The sequence below is a fragment of the Diorhabda carinulata genome, chromosome 1 (assembly GCF_026250575.1).
Source record: "Diorhabda carinulata isolate Delta chromosome 1, icDioCari1.1, whole genome shotgun sequence".
NCBI classification, from domain to species: Eukaryota; Metazoa; Arthropoda; class Insecta; order Coleoptera; family Chrysomelidae; genus Diorhabda; species Diorhabda carinulata.
The window spans coordinates 29,577,647-29,597,244 of record NC_079460.1 but is presented as its reverse complement, the minus strand read 5'-3'; the positions used below and the strand labels follow the sequence as shown (position 1 = coordinate 29,597,244).

The window sequence follows — 19,598 nt, the reverse complement described above, 5'->3', positions numbered from 1 at the left end:
AAACAAGAGAATAATTTTTGAAAATTCAATTAATCGTTTTAATCACTACTATTTACCGTTGCTGTTCGACTGCTACTCTGGTTAGTTAAGAGCAAAGTTGCACAATTATATCAATACTGCGTGGCAGACACTACTTTAATCTCTTTTCGGATGTATAGACTAACGCACATCAGGGATTCTAGAGTTAGTTCTGTGTTCGCCAACTCTAGTTGAACGCAAGTGTAAATATGAACTGCCAAACATTGATGCCTTTTTTATAAAACACTGAAGTTTGAATTTTCAAATAACGTACGTTACAGTTAATGTTGTATGGTGCATAAACCTATGTATGACATTTTGGGAAATAAAAAGTGATTAATAGTGTATAACGTGCATTATAAAAGTATTGTTAATAAATCTTTTGGGTGAGTGTTTATATTTTTTATGTTGTAGAATAAGAGAAAGTTTATTATCATATCATAGCATTTAACGGAAAAACATTAATCCATGTACTTTTTGAGAAGTGCAAGGGTATTTTAAAATGTAGGTAGAAAGGTACAGACAAAGTGCGGCTTTATTTTTATCAGTTTTGAAATTTTGTATTGATAACTGTACATTTAACTTTAATATGACTGAATTGTAGTTGTTTTAAACCATTCACTCAAGTTCATAATAGGGTTGGTGAACGGTCAAGGACCATTACACATATAGGCCTTTCGATAGGACTGTCGTGCCCTCAATATTTTGAATATATTGCTTACCTCAGGTTTAAAGTAAACTTTGTTAAAGAGTTTGACATTAACCAACTTATGGCTACAGCTATATAATATATAGGTGCACTATAATTTATTTATAATATAATGAGTATAATGGTTTAAAACATGGCAAACTTTGTTCTTATGACAATTATCATATAGAAAAGTAAAGCCTAATTGAATGATGAAAGTACAACTAGTCTTATAGAAATATTTTGCTTTTACATAAATTTCTAGTATGGAAAGATACATTTTTTGATTGCTTAATATTGTTAGCTCATTACATAATAAACAGATTTTATTCTATATTTCAATTCTTTTTAGATCCAAACAATCTACGAACCCAAGAAATTAGAGAGAAGGAAAAAAAGTAAATTTTTATATATATATATATATATATATATATATATATATATATATATATATATATATATATATATATATATATATATATATATATATATACATTATGATTTGTTATAATAGATATTTTTCTATAAGAATATATTCTTATACTTAATTAATTTAATCTATCTATTTTATTCTAATGCTGTGTGCACTTTCTCATAGAGACAGATTTTGTTAGATAATTGACAAGTACAGCATATGTATCAACCCAAAAATAATCAAAAGTAAAGATATCAGTTAGAGAAGTCAAGATGTACTACAAGTCTTGATGTACATTTTATTTCTAAAGAATTTTATTAACTCTTTAACATTGTTATTGTGTTTGTTCTTTTTTTTATTTAATCAGAAAAATTGAGAGATATATTTTTCGTTTACAGTTCCATTAATTATTGTAAAATATTTTCTTATAAAAAAAATTATTATGCTGAATTAATTCTGGTTTCTTTCCAATTGAATTTATTAATATTAATTAGTTCTTCAAGAGTATGTTGAACAAATTGAATATTCCAGTTATAGTCCACAAATTTTAATGTGTGCGTTATTGTATAGAATTTGACATTTCTAATTGAGTATCTGGTAAATGCTTTGTTTGATCTTTCATCAATTCCAACAATTCTTTTTCCAGTTCTTCTCCATATATATTTCTGTTTATAATTTCTTTAAAATGGTGTGTACCCTCTGTAACCTTTTTTAACGGATTGTTTATAGGAGAATTACCAAAGCCTGCAATTTGTTTTCCAGTATATCGAGAACTGATGTTTGGAAAATTACTATGATGATAAATGACAGTAGCATCTTTAACTCCAACAAAGTTATAACCATTAAATAAAGTATTATCCAAAATATCAGTATAATCAAAAAAAGTTCTGTCGCTTAACAAATAATTTTTAATTATATACCCTCGACCAATTGCATTGTCTATTGTTACTCCACTCATATTAAGAATAATACCAATACAATATTTTTCACCTTCTCCATTGTTTCGATCTCCTATCTTTTTTAAAGCTAACCAAGTACCTACTTTTTTTCCCTATTCCATGTCTTGCCCTCCAATAATATTGGTGTTTGTATCAAGATGAGCTGGCAGGGCAGGTCTAACATAGAGTTCATCTCTGTTAGTTGCTAAAATTAATCTGTAGCCTCCTATTTCAGGATTTGGGTCAATATATATATATATATATATATATATATATATATATATATATATATATATATATATATATATATATATATATATATATATATATGACTCGAAACGTCAAAATTTACCTTTCTTTTAAAAACTATCAAAAAAATCAAGAACATTTAGATGCATATATATATATATATATATATATATATATATATAAATATATATATATATATATATATATATATTCAATTTCTTATTTCTTAGACCTTTTGATATATTAATAATTTCAGTCCCAGATGATGAATACATAGGTATTTGAAAGCTCGGAAAATATATTAAAGTTAGTCCACTTTGGTGTTTCCTTGCCACGTTCCCAATAAGAAACCGCTCATAATATAGCTGGACCAATAAGTTAAAAGATTTTGTTTTTGCTGCTATTGGTTCTCAATTTTTTCTTATTAATTCTCAACCTCATCAAAATCTTGAATTAAATTGTAAACAATTTATGAATTTTATGTATATAACAGTTTCTATAATTTTTATCCAAGAAATAACTGTCATGAGAATTCTAAGTATACTTTGTCTTATCTGTTTTAAATATTTTAATTATTTACACATACAAAAATAATGTAACTGGTTTGGATAAGTTCTTTTTGATTTCTAATTGATCGTTTTATGGTTGAGAGATAGTGATATTTGTCAAAATACTAAATCTGAAAACTAGGCCTGTTGAGGTTTGACAATAAACCATTTCAGGGATTTTTCATAAAGTATTAAAATTTCACACTGAAAAATATTGATCTTATCTCTAATCGAAAGAATAAGTTATTTTTTGCCATTTAATTAATTAAAGTTTTTTTTTGTAGGCACAAAATGGATAAATCTAAATTACCAAAACCATCTAAACTCAGACAACCTCTTCCAGTTCCCCTGATAGATCTTAAACAATATTCTAGACTAAATTTAGCTAAGTCTGCTGTACCCAAAGAAAGACCTCAATTTTCCCATGCGAAATTGCCTCGCAGGTCAAAATCAATGACAAATTTAAAACTGAATATGCCTCTTCCATCGACTTCTACGCTAAAACCAGGAGTAAAAAGACCTGCAACTACAAAAGCCGACAATGAAGTTAAATCCAAGGTAGTTAGACAACAGAAAGTTCCGGATTGGGATTACAAAACCCGATTTCAGCTTTTAAGTGATAAACATAAAACTTTACAGGAAGTTCATTCAAAACTGAAGGCAGACTGTGCTGGTAAAGTATAACCTAAAATTAAAAATATGTTATGTATTAATAGCGTATTTAAGCCTAGTTATAGATAGCTGAACACATTCTTCAACAAGTATAAACTTCACATTTGAAATTAACGAGAACTTTTAATAAATAAATTAATTGTGAAAGTTAATTAAATCTAGTTACAGAAAATTAATTCAACTATGACAGAGAAAAGATGTAATGTAAGGACATACAAGTAATTTTAATGATAAATTTGTAATATTATGTAATAAATTCTGTTAAAACTTCACCCAAATTTATATTTATAGTTATTATTTTGGGTTGATTTGTGGTATAACGTAACAATTGAAGTAGTTACATTACAAATAAATTTTTTTAAATTGTAATGGAAAAGTTATTTGATAACAAAATGTTGTAATACTCCAACATTAGTATCTGTAATAGGAGATTATAAAGATTTTTAGTCATAAAAAATTGCTATTAACCAATAAAAATATTGTTTATTTTTAGATTCGGAAAAAATGAGAGAAAATTTTGAATCGACAATAACTGAATATCTTCAAAGAATATCAGAACTTGAACAAGAAACAGAAAAATTGAAAAATAGTAATAATGAACTTAATGCAAATAACATTGAGCTATTGAAAGAGCTTGATGCAAATAAAATTAAATTCTTGGAAGAGCTTGAATCAAATAAAATGAAATTAACAGAAGAAATAAGAAAGTTAACAGAACAAAATAGATTGTTGCAAGGTTCTCTAGATGAGAAAAAAATTGAATATGATGAGTTGCAGCAATTAACAATAAAAATGAGAAACGATCACTTAATAAATGAAAAATTTAGACGGAGACTTCATAATACCATTCAAGACTTGAAAGGTAATTAAAAATTGAACATTTTTATCTATTTACTATTATTTCCGTTTTGCCTTATTATCAGTTGAATGGTGGTACAATGCATATTTCCGATTCCAAAAGAAAAACCGTTTACGATTATACAATAGTATCTCGTGCAATCTAATATTAACATACTATAATGTGCTTCAAATCAAAATCGTACTTATCTCATTGTAAGCCCACAAACATGAATTGTGAAAAATTTTACATAGAAGAAGAAAGAAACTAATTGTGTAACAAAAATTTTACTATTGATAAAACGTTTATTTTTAAGGCAATATTCGAGTATTCTGTAGAGTCAGACCGCCTATAAATGAATTAGAAAATGAGAAAATAAAATGTTGGATAAATTATCCTGATGAAAATACACTAGAAATTAAAAACACCAAAGAATATATTAATCCAGTTGTTGGAAAAGTAACAGACACCAAGATGGAATTTACTTTCGATCAAGTTTTTAATGAAAATGCTACTCAAAGTCAATTTTTTGAAGAATTGTCACAGTTGGTGCAATCTGCTATTGATGGATACAATGTATGTGTTTTTGCTTATGGCCAAACAGGATCTGGAAAAACATTCACTATGCAAGGTGCTAGTGACCCAGAGAATCTTGGTGAGTATATTGTTAATGTATGTTCAGTTATGAATAAACTTATGAATAAAGCATTAGTGACATAACTGTAATAGCACTTATTTATAAGTAATAATACAATATTTTCTGAACAAAGTACTTGATTTTCACTTCATTTGGAATTGATCATCATAAATAATATTATTTACAATAAAAATGATTCCATTATAGAAGTTTCTTCATGATCTAGAATTTTTATCTGTCAGGTGGTTAAAAAATGTTGACTGTTTTTTGTTAACTATTATCTTTGGTCAGATAGATCACCTACCTATCACATTATTCAATTTTCAGTGGAAATTTCAAATTCAAAACTCAACCTACAAAAACTTCTTTGTTACTTTAGTTTTATATATTAATTTATTCCTTGCATTTCTTATTTATCTTCATAGTTTTTCTGTGTTCATAAATTTCAATTATTAGCCCTTTACTTCAATTAGTTTTTGAAATACAAAGAACATGACCCTGATTACTTTTCCATATTGAGATTATGATCATAGTTTCAGAATAGCCCTATTAATGACTATAATGTGTTAATTATTCGATTCCACATCTATAATTCTGACTAAACTAGAATAAAAGTTGTAATAGTCAGGTTTTTTCTGGCACAAGCTAAAGTTGCAGTTTCTATGTCCTGAAGATCATTTTGTACCATATGCCTTTCTAAGACGATCTCATTGAGTCTCCATCAATTCCAAACAGGTTTTTAAACTAACGCCACTCTAAATCATAATACTTCATTCATGATAACTTACTATTCCAATAATGTATTGAGTGTTTCGCTCACCAGAACGTTAATACACTATCGGCAGCAATCACTGAAATTTATGACTAATTACTAAAGAAAATATGGATTCTCGGTTTTAGTTTTCTTGCGTGTTCGGCCTAAGTTTAGAAGTTGAGGTTCAAAAAGGAGTGTATTAAGTTTTGTTAACCTCTTTCACACCATATCTTGGCTAATGCACTAATTATAGCATACTCAACGCACTATTTACATTATCACTATACCAACACTCACAATTACACTGTCTGACATGCGTTTTGATAACCAACTAAAATACTGAAGGTAAGTAAAGAAGTTCACCTTCAGTCTCTGAATACGATAAATTGTTATCGAAACGCGCGTCAGACAGTGTAATTGTGAGTGTTGGAGTAGTAGTAATGTAATCAGAGTATTCAGTACGAATATCAACAGTTCCAAAAATTCCAACTTAGCACTAATTATAGCTACAAGAAAAATTTTGCTGCTGTAAAGTGCCTGTACCAAAGTAAGCAAAATTATTTGTTTGATGATTGTCATACTTCAAGTCAGAGTAGAACTTAAAATTGTGGTAATCTTTGCTTTACCAGAGCTATGGTACCAGTACATTGCTTGACCAAAACATTCCTATTCTCATAGGAGCTTTAGGACATTTTAACTTTGTTATTGCTTCTCCCAATATATAAATCATCAATTTTAGAATTTTCTCTTTTTTTTCCAGTTCACGCATTATTTTTCAGAAATATATTTTTTAAATCCACCAATAATTTTATTGCTTTTTGAATTGTTTCATACTATTTTATAAAATATTGTTGGGCCCTTGTAAAAAAAATTGGATAAAATATATATAATACATCTTCTGATTATTTTAGGTATGATTCCTAGAAGTGTAAATTTAATATTTGATACAATTGAAAACCTGAAACAGTATAACTGGAAATATGAAGTGAGGGTAAGTTTTTTGGAAATATACAATGAAAATATTCGAGATTTATTAGACCCAGATACAAATCAAAATTTGGATATCCTTTATAATGAAGGAAGGGGAACTACAGTCACCAACTTGAAAATTGAACCAATATCAACTTATGAAGATTTTGAGTACTACATGAAATTAGCCCAAAAACATCGGATGGTGGCAGCAACGGATTTTAATGAACATAGTTCTAGATCACATGCTATTACAAAAATATATTTGTCAGGTAAAGATGAAGACTGCAATACGCATTATACAGGTTCAATCAATTTAGTAGATTTGGCTGGATCTGAATCTGGTAAAACAAGTAAAGGGGCAAGATTGGTGGAAACAAAAAGTATTAACAAAAGCTTATCAGCATTAGGTAGTGTTATGCTAGCTTTGCACAATAAAGATAAGCACATCCCTTACAGAAACTCCAAGCTAACATATCTATTACAATCTTCCTTGGGAGGTAATTCCAAAACTCTGATGATAGTTAATATCTCTCCTTTTGAGGAAACATACAGTGAAAGTATTAATTCTCTTAGATTTGCTTCTAAAGTTAAAGAAGTTAAAACTAAAATTAAAAAAAATAAAACTAATATTAATGAAGTAACTGTTTGATTTTTATTAAATTTCATGTTGACCATTATTGTTAAATTGTTCCTTATAATCTACCTTCTATTGTATTATATTTATGATTCAGTTGAAACAGTTGTAGCTTGATCGCCTGAGTTTTTTATAAACTGTAATTATAACTATCATTAATAAACGCAATACTTCAAGTTATAATGTTTCTAATATTTTTTCAAAAAATTGTAATATTTTGTCAAATCGCCATTCTTTTATTTCTTCCACTGTCCCATTGCCTCTAAGGAAAAATTCTGAGAACATGATTTAAATGCATTGATATTAAGAAATTGAATAGAAAACCTACCAACACAATATGTACTATACATAAAAAAATCATATTTGAAAAGAAAAATTATTAAAACTTTTATTACCTTGTGCTCTATTAGTTTTTTTAATTAACCTCCAAAAATTTTCCAAATTATGATTTAAAAGTTTCCTCTATGATGTCATTGTTTTGTGGTATCATAGCCTTTTCACACATTACATCACTGAAATATCTGGAATTGATTTTTTGGGACAATATCTTTACTATAAATATTGTAGTCTAGATATTGTTACAACAAACTTCTGTTTCTCCTTTTCTTATTCCATAATAAGAAAGTTCTCTTTGTTTTTTTTTTAAATTCAAATAGCCATGAAAGGTTTTTCTAAATGTAAATGTAAAAATGGGACAAACTGTAAACTTTTAGAAACAAATTATTGCTGTTAGATTGCTTTGTGTAAGCTGTGCAAAAAGAAAAGTTTTCATCACCTAATTTGTATTATTTAAGAATATATATTCAATAATAATTTCTTAATCATATTGGAGATGTTTATATTTTTTGTCAAAATGTGAATGTATACAGTTTATTTAGGAGAAAGTGGTTACCCTTCGTACACTTTTTAGATTTTATTTTTTTTACTATTTGATTAATTATCGATTTTATCTAGTTTATGCACTTGAGTGTAACAATATATTGTAGTTTGTTACAAACCCCAAAAAATTGAAATAAAGATGGCTATGTCATAATTGTTCCCTTTTGGTAAATGAATAAAGTGTATTTATTGTTAAATTGCATTTTGTTTCTGCTACCCACGATTTTATAGCGCTTCAAAGATTCGTAAAGTATTGATCTAAATGTGATAAATTTCTTGATCTTTGTAAAAATGAAGAACAAACTACAGTTGAATCCCAAACTTTTAGAGGCCAATAAAATTGAACTTTCGTCTGCCAAAAAGTTGTTAACAGTATTAGTTAATAAAAAATTGAGTTCTAATAAATATTGTTCAATTTTTTATAATTTATCAAATACAGTTTCCTTTTACCTACTCTACAACGACTATAAGTTCAGTTCAGTACAACTAATTTGTTTATTGTTTCCGACCTGTACAGGTTTTTGTTAATTTGATTGGGTTGTTTATAAACTGTTCATGTTTTTTGTAAGCTATGAGGGTTGATGCAAAAATGAAACATTGGTCGCATTCAGCGGACGTAGCACCTAGTGCTACTGCGCGTTGAACGTTCGCTGGCAAGCCATATTTGATTTCTGTAAATTGTTAGTCTTTAACTGGTGTATTTTTTCCAAAGAGGCTATATTGTTTGTTTTATGTTTAGTTTAATCAAACGAAATTATTTTTATTAAACTTGAGGAGTGTTACATTATGTGGTGATACTTTGTATAGTTTTTTTAAAGAATTTCGATGTGTATTTAGCACTCAAATAACTTTTAAATGTATATTAAAACGGACATTATAATTCAAAATCGTATTATGGAGCGCCAGCGAATTATCCCGTTAGGGTTTTACAACAGCTTCATAAAGATTCCATCTGCTGAATGCGACCATTTTCATCATTTATAATTCGGCTTCAAGGTACCGGCTTTCTCTAACAGTAGCTAATAGACTATCGTTGTAGATTAAAGCGGCGTTATTAGCTTCGATCGCGGGTCTGATTCCGAATCAGTTTAGGGACCGATCGCATGCGCACTTTAAAAATTGTTACTCACGGTTTGATTCCAAATCAGTTTATGGATCGATCGCAAGCTTACTTTCAAAATTGTCGTTCGCGGGTCGATGACTTTAAATTGCGCATGCGATCGGTACCCAAACTGATTCGGAATCAGACTCGTGAATAAAGTTATTGGCTTCAATGCAGTGATTTTATTTTTGAATATTATCGCCAAAATAGGTTCATAAGAGGGTTGATAGGGATTTCATTAAGCGATATAGAATTTTTTCGTAATTTTAGTAGTAAGAGCTTTTACATTTGCTTTTTGTTAATTTTGTGTAATTCAGTTTGATGGCATATAATAAATAAGAGTATAATTAGAAATAGTGAACCGGATATCAATAAAAAACGTCCAACTTTCATTTCTCATGAAACTAGCAAAATGATTAGAACAAGCGATGAAGCAAACTGTATTAATAGTTCGAAATCATAGGACGAAAACGAATAAATTTGGAAGATATAACCTAACAGGCTATACATCGTTCAGTAGTGAAAGAATAGCACATTATATTGAATCTTGATAATTACATTGAAATATCCACTGAACCTATGGTTGGGGATCCAGGCCAAGATACTAATGATTCAAAATGGAATATCTTCTTAACATGTTTTATATTAATTAGAAATAAATATTCAATATGTTTAACTATTTATTACTGTTACTATCATCTCAACAGGCTATTACAGTTTATAACAGAAATATCCAAAAAAATATACATTCGAATGTACCTAACTTCAAACTATAAATGTGATTATTTTTCTTCAATTATGTGATACGTGAGATAACTAGATAATATAAAATTGTTCAAATTTATTTCATTCTTGGTAGTTTTGATAATAAGAAGACATAATATGTAACATTTTCTTCGCATTAAATTTGTTCGATAGTTATTGCCACATCTCTTAAGACTCATCTATGTCCTGTCCCTTTGGACCCGCACAGGTTTACATTGAAAATATGAGTCACATTTCTGATATCCTTCTATAAATTGCTAATGAGCAGAAGAAGCAATTCTGAAGAACAAACTAGTGATGGAAACATTTGTAAAAACTCCTCAATTTTGATATAGCAATATTTAATTGCTTTAGGTATACCGATCGATGTCAATGGATATTATTCTTAGTGTAAGAACGAAGCGTTGAAATATCTCCACCTCCCCAATATTGCTTGTACAATATGAGTTCGATAATAATATCAACTGCGGAATATCTAATTTGCCTTAGTCAAATTCAAATTTGTATATCTTAAAATATGTAATGTAATGTAATTTTATTAAACACTTGTTCGGTGTTTCGATAGGACTATCAACTTAACCAATCTGCCACCGATTCTATTAACATCCTTAATTCATCAGACTTTCAATGTCTTTTAATTTTTATTCGGCCAATTGAAGCGAATGTGAAGTTTAAGTAGATTTGAAATATGTTGCCTCGATAATAAACAGAGTTATTTTAGAAATGTGAACATAATTGTGAAGTATCAAAAGCTTGATTAAGAATTATTAGGTGGTCATGGTGAAATCTTCTTTTTGAACTTACTTTGAAAACATGTTTAAATATGAAGTACAATATAATTACTTCTTTATTTAGTTATTCTTTAGTGGCTTATATAAGTCCTGAAGACTGTCCTGTAATTTGCCGTACGTTAGACAATTAGACAACACACCATATAACCAAGTATAGATCTTAAAGTATAGGCAGGGAAATAACAATATTTTACTAGTTCTGTTTTTTAAAAACATTTTAAAAATTCAACTAAGTCAGGTTACTTTTTCAGATTCTCCCATCAATACTTTGAATAAATCTTTAAAAATATCCTCATTTTTGAAATCTGTCAACCATCCTGTATAAGACTGTCAGTTGTCTATTCTTGTAATGTCTTGACGCGTGTTTGCAGTTTGCAGTGCTGGTTTATTTTTGGTGGTGTGAGAGAAAATGGCAGAAAATGGTCGAAAAATTATGGAAGAATCCAAGTCTACAGGTCAGATTTTTGCTTAAATATTTGTATTTCTCATCTGTGCAACTCTGTAAATCCATTATTCACAATGGGTTTGTTTTAGTTTTAATTCATTGTTATATAATTTGAAAGTCAACCATCTGTGGGTGCAACAAATTAGTAATTGCTTATGGACAACCTATACCTAACTGTTGTTTGATCTAAAATTAATAGGGCATCCCTCCATTTTCGCAAAATTATTTTTCCTTCCCTTACTATACATTTTCAAATTTGTTGCTCCGGTGACATGACATAAAAACATTTATTTACTGTTAAACATCCAGTAAATTCTGTTTCTACTATTCGTAACTTTCATGTGTCTCCACATATGATTTTGATGTTTATTTTTAGTTTGTATATCTTTTTAGAGTATTGATTATGAGTAACTTGATGAATAATCATGATAAATTGATAATTTTGGGGTAAGTCATGTGTGCAATGAAAAATATTCAATACATGAGAATACTACCATTTTAGTCTCATTTTTCTTATTAAAATCCATATACAATTATATTATCAGTACTTTGATATAACAAAATAGACCATACAAAATACTCCTGACATTCTTCAACTATCTGTTATTAAAAGATATGTTAAAATGCATTTGTCCCAAATAAAAAAATAATAAATAAATTTTTAGGAAGTATTAATGTTTATAACACTGTTTCAAGTATTACAAATTTGTTTTATAATGTAGCACCAGCATCCTTTTAATCCTATTATAAAACTAAAACTCATTTTCTTAGTGGTCATGAGATAAATTTGAAATCAGTTTATTCTAAACCCCTTATTGTATAAAAATTATTTTTGATACATCAAAATTATTAGAATTTAATCAATAGAAATGGTAATTAAAACTAAAATATGCATAAATTGTAAAATTTGTAAGAATATCCATGGTTAGGTTAGGTTAGGTTGCCATTATTATATATAGATATTATGTTGAACTTGCTTATTTGAGACTATGTTGTTAGTCCAAATAAATGAATATGTGACATATGAACAAGCTTAGATATTACAAAAGTAATTTTCCTTCCTTTATGTGTACCTGTATTTCTTGGGAGATAAAAAAATAATAATTTTCTTCTATAAAAATTAGACTATAGGAAACTACAATTTTATTGATATTTGCTTATTTTCATGAATGTAGCTTACTATCTTTTCATTCTTCTGTATTTCAGTAGACTTTACTTATATAAATGTTTAATTATCAGTACTTATTCTTACATTTCTTTTGATACATTTTAAATTTTTATTTTTGGAATTCAGATTCGTTAATGTCTTAATCAATCCTCTGGGAGCCACTTTAAACAGAGAGTATTTAAATTATATGTTTAAATAGAGTATTCAGTACACATTTCCAATTTCCTGACATGTTCATATCTTGGTATTTACACTATCATCTAATAGTATCAAGTGGCAAGGTAAAATGCCTTTATATGAAATTATAAAACAAAACACACATCATAACACATTAATTTGTGATAAGTAGATAAATAAAATTAGCGGGTCAATAAATAAATACAATATATTTTATAAAGAAGTTAGTCCCAATTCCTTGGGTTTAATTGTACATTTCATAAACAAGTATTATTTAAACTTCTTCTATTCTTTACTCAACTTTCACAAGTAGCGCCAATGAACTAATACACTGCAGTAATTTTATACATCTAGTAGGTTATTTAATCAAGGATATTCGTATTTTTTAGAGTTAAGAGGAATTCAATATCATATGCAGTGCCGGACTTAGCAGTTGTACATCATAATTTGCTTTCTTTGCTGTATTTAATGAGATTCTAACAAATAAGATTAAATGTAAATGTATATTGATGTCTGTTGGCAAAATATAATTGCCTTGAGTATATGTATCCTTTTCTTTTTATTGGTGTCCCAAAAGTCAAATACAAATAGATCTCAAAGTTGATTTCATTACTTTTGTAGTTTATTTAAATATATGTTACATTAGAGTAAACTAATTTCATCCAATAAGTAAACTAGTGTGCATACCCTAATATGCAGTAATTAGGTTACTAAAAACCTAACTTCAGTTCCAAAGCTGTTTCTTTAAATTCATAGATATCATGTAGATTAATAAATGTGATATAAAGAAATATTTATATAAAAGTACTGATTCAGATAACATTCAGAATGTTCTGTAGCAACCTATAATAACTTTATAATTTGAACTATTTTTTTGTCTGTCTTAAGCTCGAGTCATATGTTTTTTATGGTTACCTTATTTGAACTGAATTTAGGTAAACATCTACTTGAAAATATATAATTTATTCTAAACTGGGGAAGTTCATTAAAATTTTAAATCCAGTCCTGATTGAATGTTGAGTTATTTTCTTGGTTGTATGCTTATTAAAAATTGTGTTGTGATGAATGATTACCAATAGATTGTTTGTTAATACAGTGTACTCGCGTTTACTCGGTTTTTATGACAATTCTAACTTTAGTCATGATTGCGATTTCATCAACTGTTTGTTGGTTCATTAACAAAGTAGGTTGACACCCATTGTTTAACGCAACCTATCCATCTTTATATACAAATTATTTTGTAATTTAAACATATACACATATACAGAATATGATAATTAATAACGCTTTAAACGAAATGGACTTGAAAATGTCCGTGATATAACTGATGCTGTTTGTTAACGTGCATATGTGAAAGGTTTGTTTTATTTCTTCGATTTTGATAGTTTTGTTGTCGAATAAAACTATGCAAACGAGTCCTGATTTTGTTCTGCAAGCAGTTCGAATAAGGTTGTTACAAAGTAAGTTAATTTTTGTTTTTCAAATGTCATTGTTAAAAATAAACAGATCGTTTTTTTGCTATTCACTTATTCTGAATCATACAAATTGTAACCTTCATACGTTGTTTATTTACTTATTGTTGTATAGAATGCTCTTATTACGTTTTCTATAAACGTAGTCATTTACAGACAATAATTAGAAATAATAATGTGAGAATGTTTGAACTTCCGGATTTGAGCGTCTCGGTATTCAAATAATGAAGTAGGCTATTAGGTAACGATTATTTTTAAATTGATGAATTACCCGAAATTCTACATTCATACAAGGTTTGGCAGAAAATTTACTTCAATTACAATCAAATAGTTACTTTACTGCCAAAACATTATTTTGGATCTATTTATGATACTTATATTGATACCACAAGCCCTCATTATGCTACTCATTGCATTGTTAAACAATATCGCCTAGATTATATCACTATGCCTTACCACAGCATTTATTTCAAATTTTTCCGATGGTCCCTCCCCTAGAATATAACATATTCATTTCTTCCAATCATATTAACTTTCGTGGTGTAGTTATTCTATTTCCTTTTCGGACTATCGAATGCTTGTTTGAAGACGTATTTACATTCCAATTTTGGGCTCTTAGCATTTTACCATAATTTAATTTATGGCATCCACTATTGATTTTTCTTGTTTAAAGCCTAAAGTCGTTGGGGATCAGATCTGGAGAATACGGTGGACGCGGAAGCAATTATAAGCCCAATTCATACAATTTGTCATCGTTTTCATTTATTTGTGAAACGATGCATTGCATTGATGAAACAGTACTTTCTTCTTTTCAAATGGGGCCGCTTTTTCGCGATTTTGTCCTTCAAACGCTCCATTAACGTTAGGTAATGGTCGCTGTTTTTGGTTTTTATTATACTATGCTCATCTCAAAATACTGATACCATAACCTTGTCAACCGAATTTTGCGTCTTTTCACCCTTTGGAGTCAGTTCATCACGTGCCCTCCACTCGGCTGAATATCGATCGGTCTTCTGTGTTAAATTATAGAGCTATATTTAATTCATTGTCATTAAATACTTTCAATCACTGCTTGTTTTTGTTCGTTTGTGAGGTTTTGCATACCCAAATATTCATTCACAATATTTTCAATACGTACCTTTGATATCATTAGGGTCTCAGCTAACTCAATCAGGTTCACTTTATGGTTATCCGGAATTTTTTTGTGAACTTTTTTCATGTTTTCGTCGGTGACAGCCTCTTTGGAGCAACCACTGCGAGCATCATCCTCTGTTCTCATTTCGTCTCGCTAAAACTTAACAAACCACTTTTCAACGGTTGATTTAGCTAGGGCATAGTCCCAATAATATTTATCAAGCCTGATTTTGACTTTATTAGTATTTTTGGGCAAAAAGCAATGTTTTATTAACAATTCCTTTTTATCAAAATGCTGTTATTCACATACTAAAAGTACAACAGCTGCCCAACTAAACGCTTGTCTTTTGAAGGTTAGGAAAAATTGAAATTCATATAGATTTAATACTAGTAGTATCGGCCCCAACCTAACGAGGGTAGAATTATAAAAATTAATTCAAATCTACTGGAAAGATTATAGTTATAGTATTTAATGAGGTTTGATTGGAATTAATATTTATTATACTTAATTTAATTCATATCGATGTATCTATCAGCTAATTGGAATAAATCATGAATAAATGGGACGTGTTAGAAACAACGAGTGGTATTTTTGATATAAAAGTACCAAATGTATAGAATTTTTTACGATGTAAGGAAATGATTAGCTTCTAGTTAATAATATATGAGATGCAGTAGAAATAGACTTTATCCTTATATTTATAATTATCCCAAACAAGGTCGGATTAGGTATGGTTCCAACACCTTTGTCTGTGTCAATTCATTTCAATCCATGAAATCGTGTGTATTATAAACTTGGATAGTGCCTTTTAAAATGTCTTCCAAATAGCGCAAATGTTTGCCGATTGAGGCAAAATTGATAGTCAAAAGTGTTTAGCTGAAGTTAGTCCAGCGAGGCCAAGAAAAATACATTTCCTACTTTAGTTTAGACTCACTTTTGAGTGCGTAAAGGAATATACTTTATGCACTAGACCACGGAATAGCTTTATTGTGATGGATTATGCATCCATGCATAGTCACTATTAGAATAAGATACTAGGTTCCAGTAATAGAAAAAGACTTTTTGTACCAACGTGACATATACTTCCACTAAAGTTATAATGTTCAACAATTGTTAGAAACTATAAGAAGTTATAGAAGGATTACATTTGTGACAAAATTACAAATGAAGAAGGACACGAAGTAATTCCGCTTCCACAATATTATTGAATTTTCAAATCCGATCGAGTTGATAAAGCATGAATTAACGTTTAATGTACGTGCTTCCAATAATACACTATCTAGTAATGAATAAAATGTAATATATGTATTTATGTATCAATATATTGTGTATAATTTAGTAGATTTAAGATTAAAATTCAACCGTTCCATCATATTAAAATTTTAAACTCAACAATGTTAACTAAATATACCCTGTATTAAAATTTAATTTTATAAAATTCAAATTTCTCTTTAAACTGTAAGGAAAATTCCGGGTATTACAATAACATAGTGCGGCTCTGCACAATTTCCTTCTAATAAATAGCCATAAATTTACGACTTTTGGGTCGGATCGTATTTTATATAGGTTTCGGTAGTTCTTAGATTGTGAAAAATTCTATACTCTCTATTTAATTTAAAAAAAATCAATCCTCGTTTACTAAATACCTTATCATAAATTTATTTCATCAACAGATCAGTAACTTAATTGATTTTCATCCAAATCTTTAATCTTTGCACATCTTGGATACGCAGAATAAAATCGTAACTGTAGTGGGTTTCATGGATGAATTTCGTAGTTCGTTGTGTTCGTGTACATTGCAAGTTCCTCATGTGACTTACAATACATTGTGTATTGATACATCAAATATCGATAAATTAAAAGCTCAAACAAAAAACTGTTGGTGTGTCACATAATTTGACTAACGATTAGAAAGGATTTGTATTTATATATATATATATATATATATATATATATATATATATATATATATATATATATATATATATTGATTGATTGATACCAATCCTGATAAGGCAGATAACAGCTTTTTCGTAAAAAGCCTTCCAAACATGCTCCAGTCATGGATTCAACGTTGTGATGTTAGCCAAGGGCAGTACTTTGAAAGACATTAATAAAGATGTTTACATTTTTATTTTGTTTTTAATACAATTTACGGTATTTTTGATCACACCTTGTAGAATAATTCGCGATACTGAAAAACAATTGAATTTTTATATTTAATAGAACTGTATAAAATGCGCGATAGGTGTAAAATACCAGTATGTATTTAATTTGACATTGACATCCTTGACATTAATGTTCCAAAGTACTATGAGATAATAGATGTCAAGTATCAATTTATGTTCACTATAATTTTTATCATAAACGTTATTATTAGGTAATACTTTAAAATTGCATTACTTAAATCATAAAGTGTATCTCTGAAGTCATGTACACAGTGTGGAACTGAAATAGATTAAATTTTTGTTCGAAATATATCATTTAGTCATTATATTCAATTTATATGGAAAATAGCTGGGATCTTTCTAAATTTTAAATGGTGCTTATACTGATTTTCATGGTAAAATATTTATAATTTCTAACTAACATGATGGCATAATTGCCTTAGCATAACAAGTTTTCGTTGGTATACTGAAAACGAAAACGATGAAACTTCATTTTAGGAAAACAGTTACGCATACCATTTTGTTAACTTTATTCCGTATTGGGTAAAAAGTTGATTAATTTCACAGCTCAGGTGTCCTTCCTTCAACCTAAATTTTTTTTTGAGCTCACTGATTTGGGTCCCTTAATAAATTCCGCAAAGTAAGGAATTATTTTTTGTGTGAAATAAAATTAACAATACCCGATTTTCTTCGTAACAATTTCAATCTTACAAACCTAGATTTAGTCGCAGATAAATAAGATATAGAAAGCATACAAACTATTTCATACGATTGTCTTCAGTTCAAACAGTGAATGAGTATTATTATTTAAGTTGCGAGGGTTGTCTATAAAATAAGGTTCCCAAGGGGCTATGGACACAGGAAAGCTAGGCAGGATTTGATGAGATGGCGTGTAGCTTGGCTTCTTTTCTTCTAGTTCCCGCTCTGGTGAGCTGTTTACAACTTCTTGTCTTGGCAACCTTAAAAGATTGAGCCCCCATTTTATTTTCACGCCAGGTGCCAATTATGCTTTGTGATTGGTTTGTAGTGTGTGAAAAACGTTTCTCCGGTGGACATTTATTCCCAACTGTGTGCATATGTAGAAAAAAGTATACGTGCAACTTGTGCGCAAATCGTGCAGATAATTCAAAGAAGGACCTACAAATGTCCATGACAAACAACGTTGTGGCAGACCATCGATTGCAAAAGTGGAAGAAGTAATGCTTAAAGGGTGGCGGTTCAGGAACCCAGCGAGATGATACCTGATATCTGCAACCTGAATCAACAACATTTTGAAAGCAGCCCTCAGTGATTATCACCTCTTCCCTGAATTGAAAAAATTCTTGAGAGGGGCGCATTTCACAACCGAAGAAGAACTGAAAGGAGATGATACACCACATTCAAGAATATATCGATCTAAATGGCAATAATGTCGAAATGTACAGGAAAGTCTAAGCTTCCCAAACATGTATTATTCAATTCCATTAAACATATTTCTCGTTGTGAAAATTTATGGACAAGCCTCGTAAACGTGATAAAAACTTACACAATTTTTTTCAGTTCCTTATCCACTTATCCATTAATAAAATTATTATATTTCTTAATTGAAGTCAAATAAATCATATGATGATTTTAAATAATCTAAATATATTGATACGAAGTTTTATAAATAGGCTTTTCCTCTATTCCTTTTTACCTCTTTGACCTGGACCTTCACATTCTTCTTCTATCTCCTAGATTCCATTCAAACATTTAAATTTGGGAAAGGTTGCCTATATTGGACCAATTTTCAGATTTCCTATCATAGATTCTGATTATAATCCACAATCGATCTCAAAGCTATTTCCTAGAATAAATTAGTATGTTGTCCAAGTACAGAGTTTTTTTCAAAATTTATTCTAAAGTATCTATGAAATATCACATTTTGTGCAAGTGGTTTAATATAGGAAGCCGGTGCCTAAATTGCACCTAGGGGTCCAAAAATTGGACCGTATGATTTAAGCCAGCAGCTTAGGTGTTAAATAAATGAATCAAGACTATAAAATGGTTCATATAGGAAGTTGTGTATTTAAATTAAAAAAAAATAGATAATCCTTTGATAGTAATTGGGAAAACATTCAAACAAGAAAATAGTTTCAGAAAACATCAGAAAAC

At 29.0% G+C, this 19,598-nt stretch overlaps 3 protein-coding genes across 13 annotated transcripts in view; 2 read left to right on the top strand and 1 right to left on the bottom strand.

Moving 5' to 3' along the window:
• Positions 1-67: 67 nt before the first annotated feature.
• LOC130893518 (protein claret segregational) lies at positions 68-8,751 on the top strand. Its single transcript, XM_057799733.1, has 5 exons — positions 68-404; positions 3,141-3,529; positions 4,022-4,390; positions 4,683-5,021; positions 6,669-8,751. Exons 2-5 carry the CDS (start codon positions 3,148-3,150, stop codon positions 7,376-7,378), a joined length of 1,800 nt encoding a protein of 599 aa, XP_057655716.1. The 5' UTR covers positions 68-404; positions 3,141-3,147; the 3' UTR covers positions 7,379-8,751.
• LOC130894940 (transport and Golgi organization protein 2-like) lies at positions 1,681-3,025 on the bottom strand. The gene is made up of 3 exons (XM_057801998.1): positions 2,983-3,025; positions 2,189-2,285; positions 1,681-2,014 (listed from the first exon to the last, which is right to left on the bottom strand). Exons 1-3 carry the CDS (start codon positions 3,023-3,025, stop codon positions 1,681-1,683), a joined length of 474 nt encoding a protein of 157 aa, XP_057657981.1.
• A 2,478-nt stretch (positions 8,752-11,229) lies between the features above and the next one.
• LOC130897377 (calponin homology domain-containing protein DDB_G0272472) overlaps positions 11,230-19,598 on the top strand; it is a 40,193-nt gene continuing 31,824 nt past the window's right edge. For 3 of the 11 annotated variants that reach the window (XM_057806268.1, XM_057806240.1, XM_057806259.1), the window contains exon 1: positions 11,230-11,355. In XM_057806268.1, the coding sequence (XP_057662251.1) occupies positions 11,310-11,355 (46 nt within the window). In that variant the 5' untranslated portion in view covers positions 11,230-11,309. Of the gene's footprint in view, positions 11,356-13,738; positions 14,151-19,598 lie in introns of those variants that run through there. The other 8 variants (XM_057806276.1, XM_057806248.1, XM_057806218.1 and 5 more) reach the window with 4 other exon arrangements.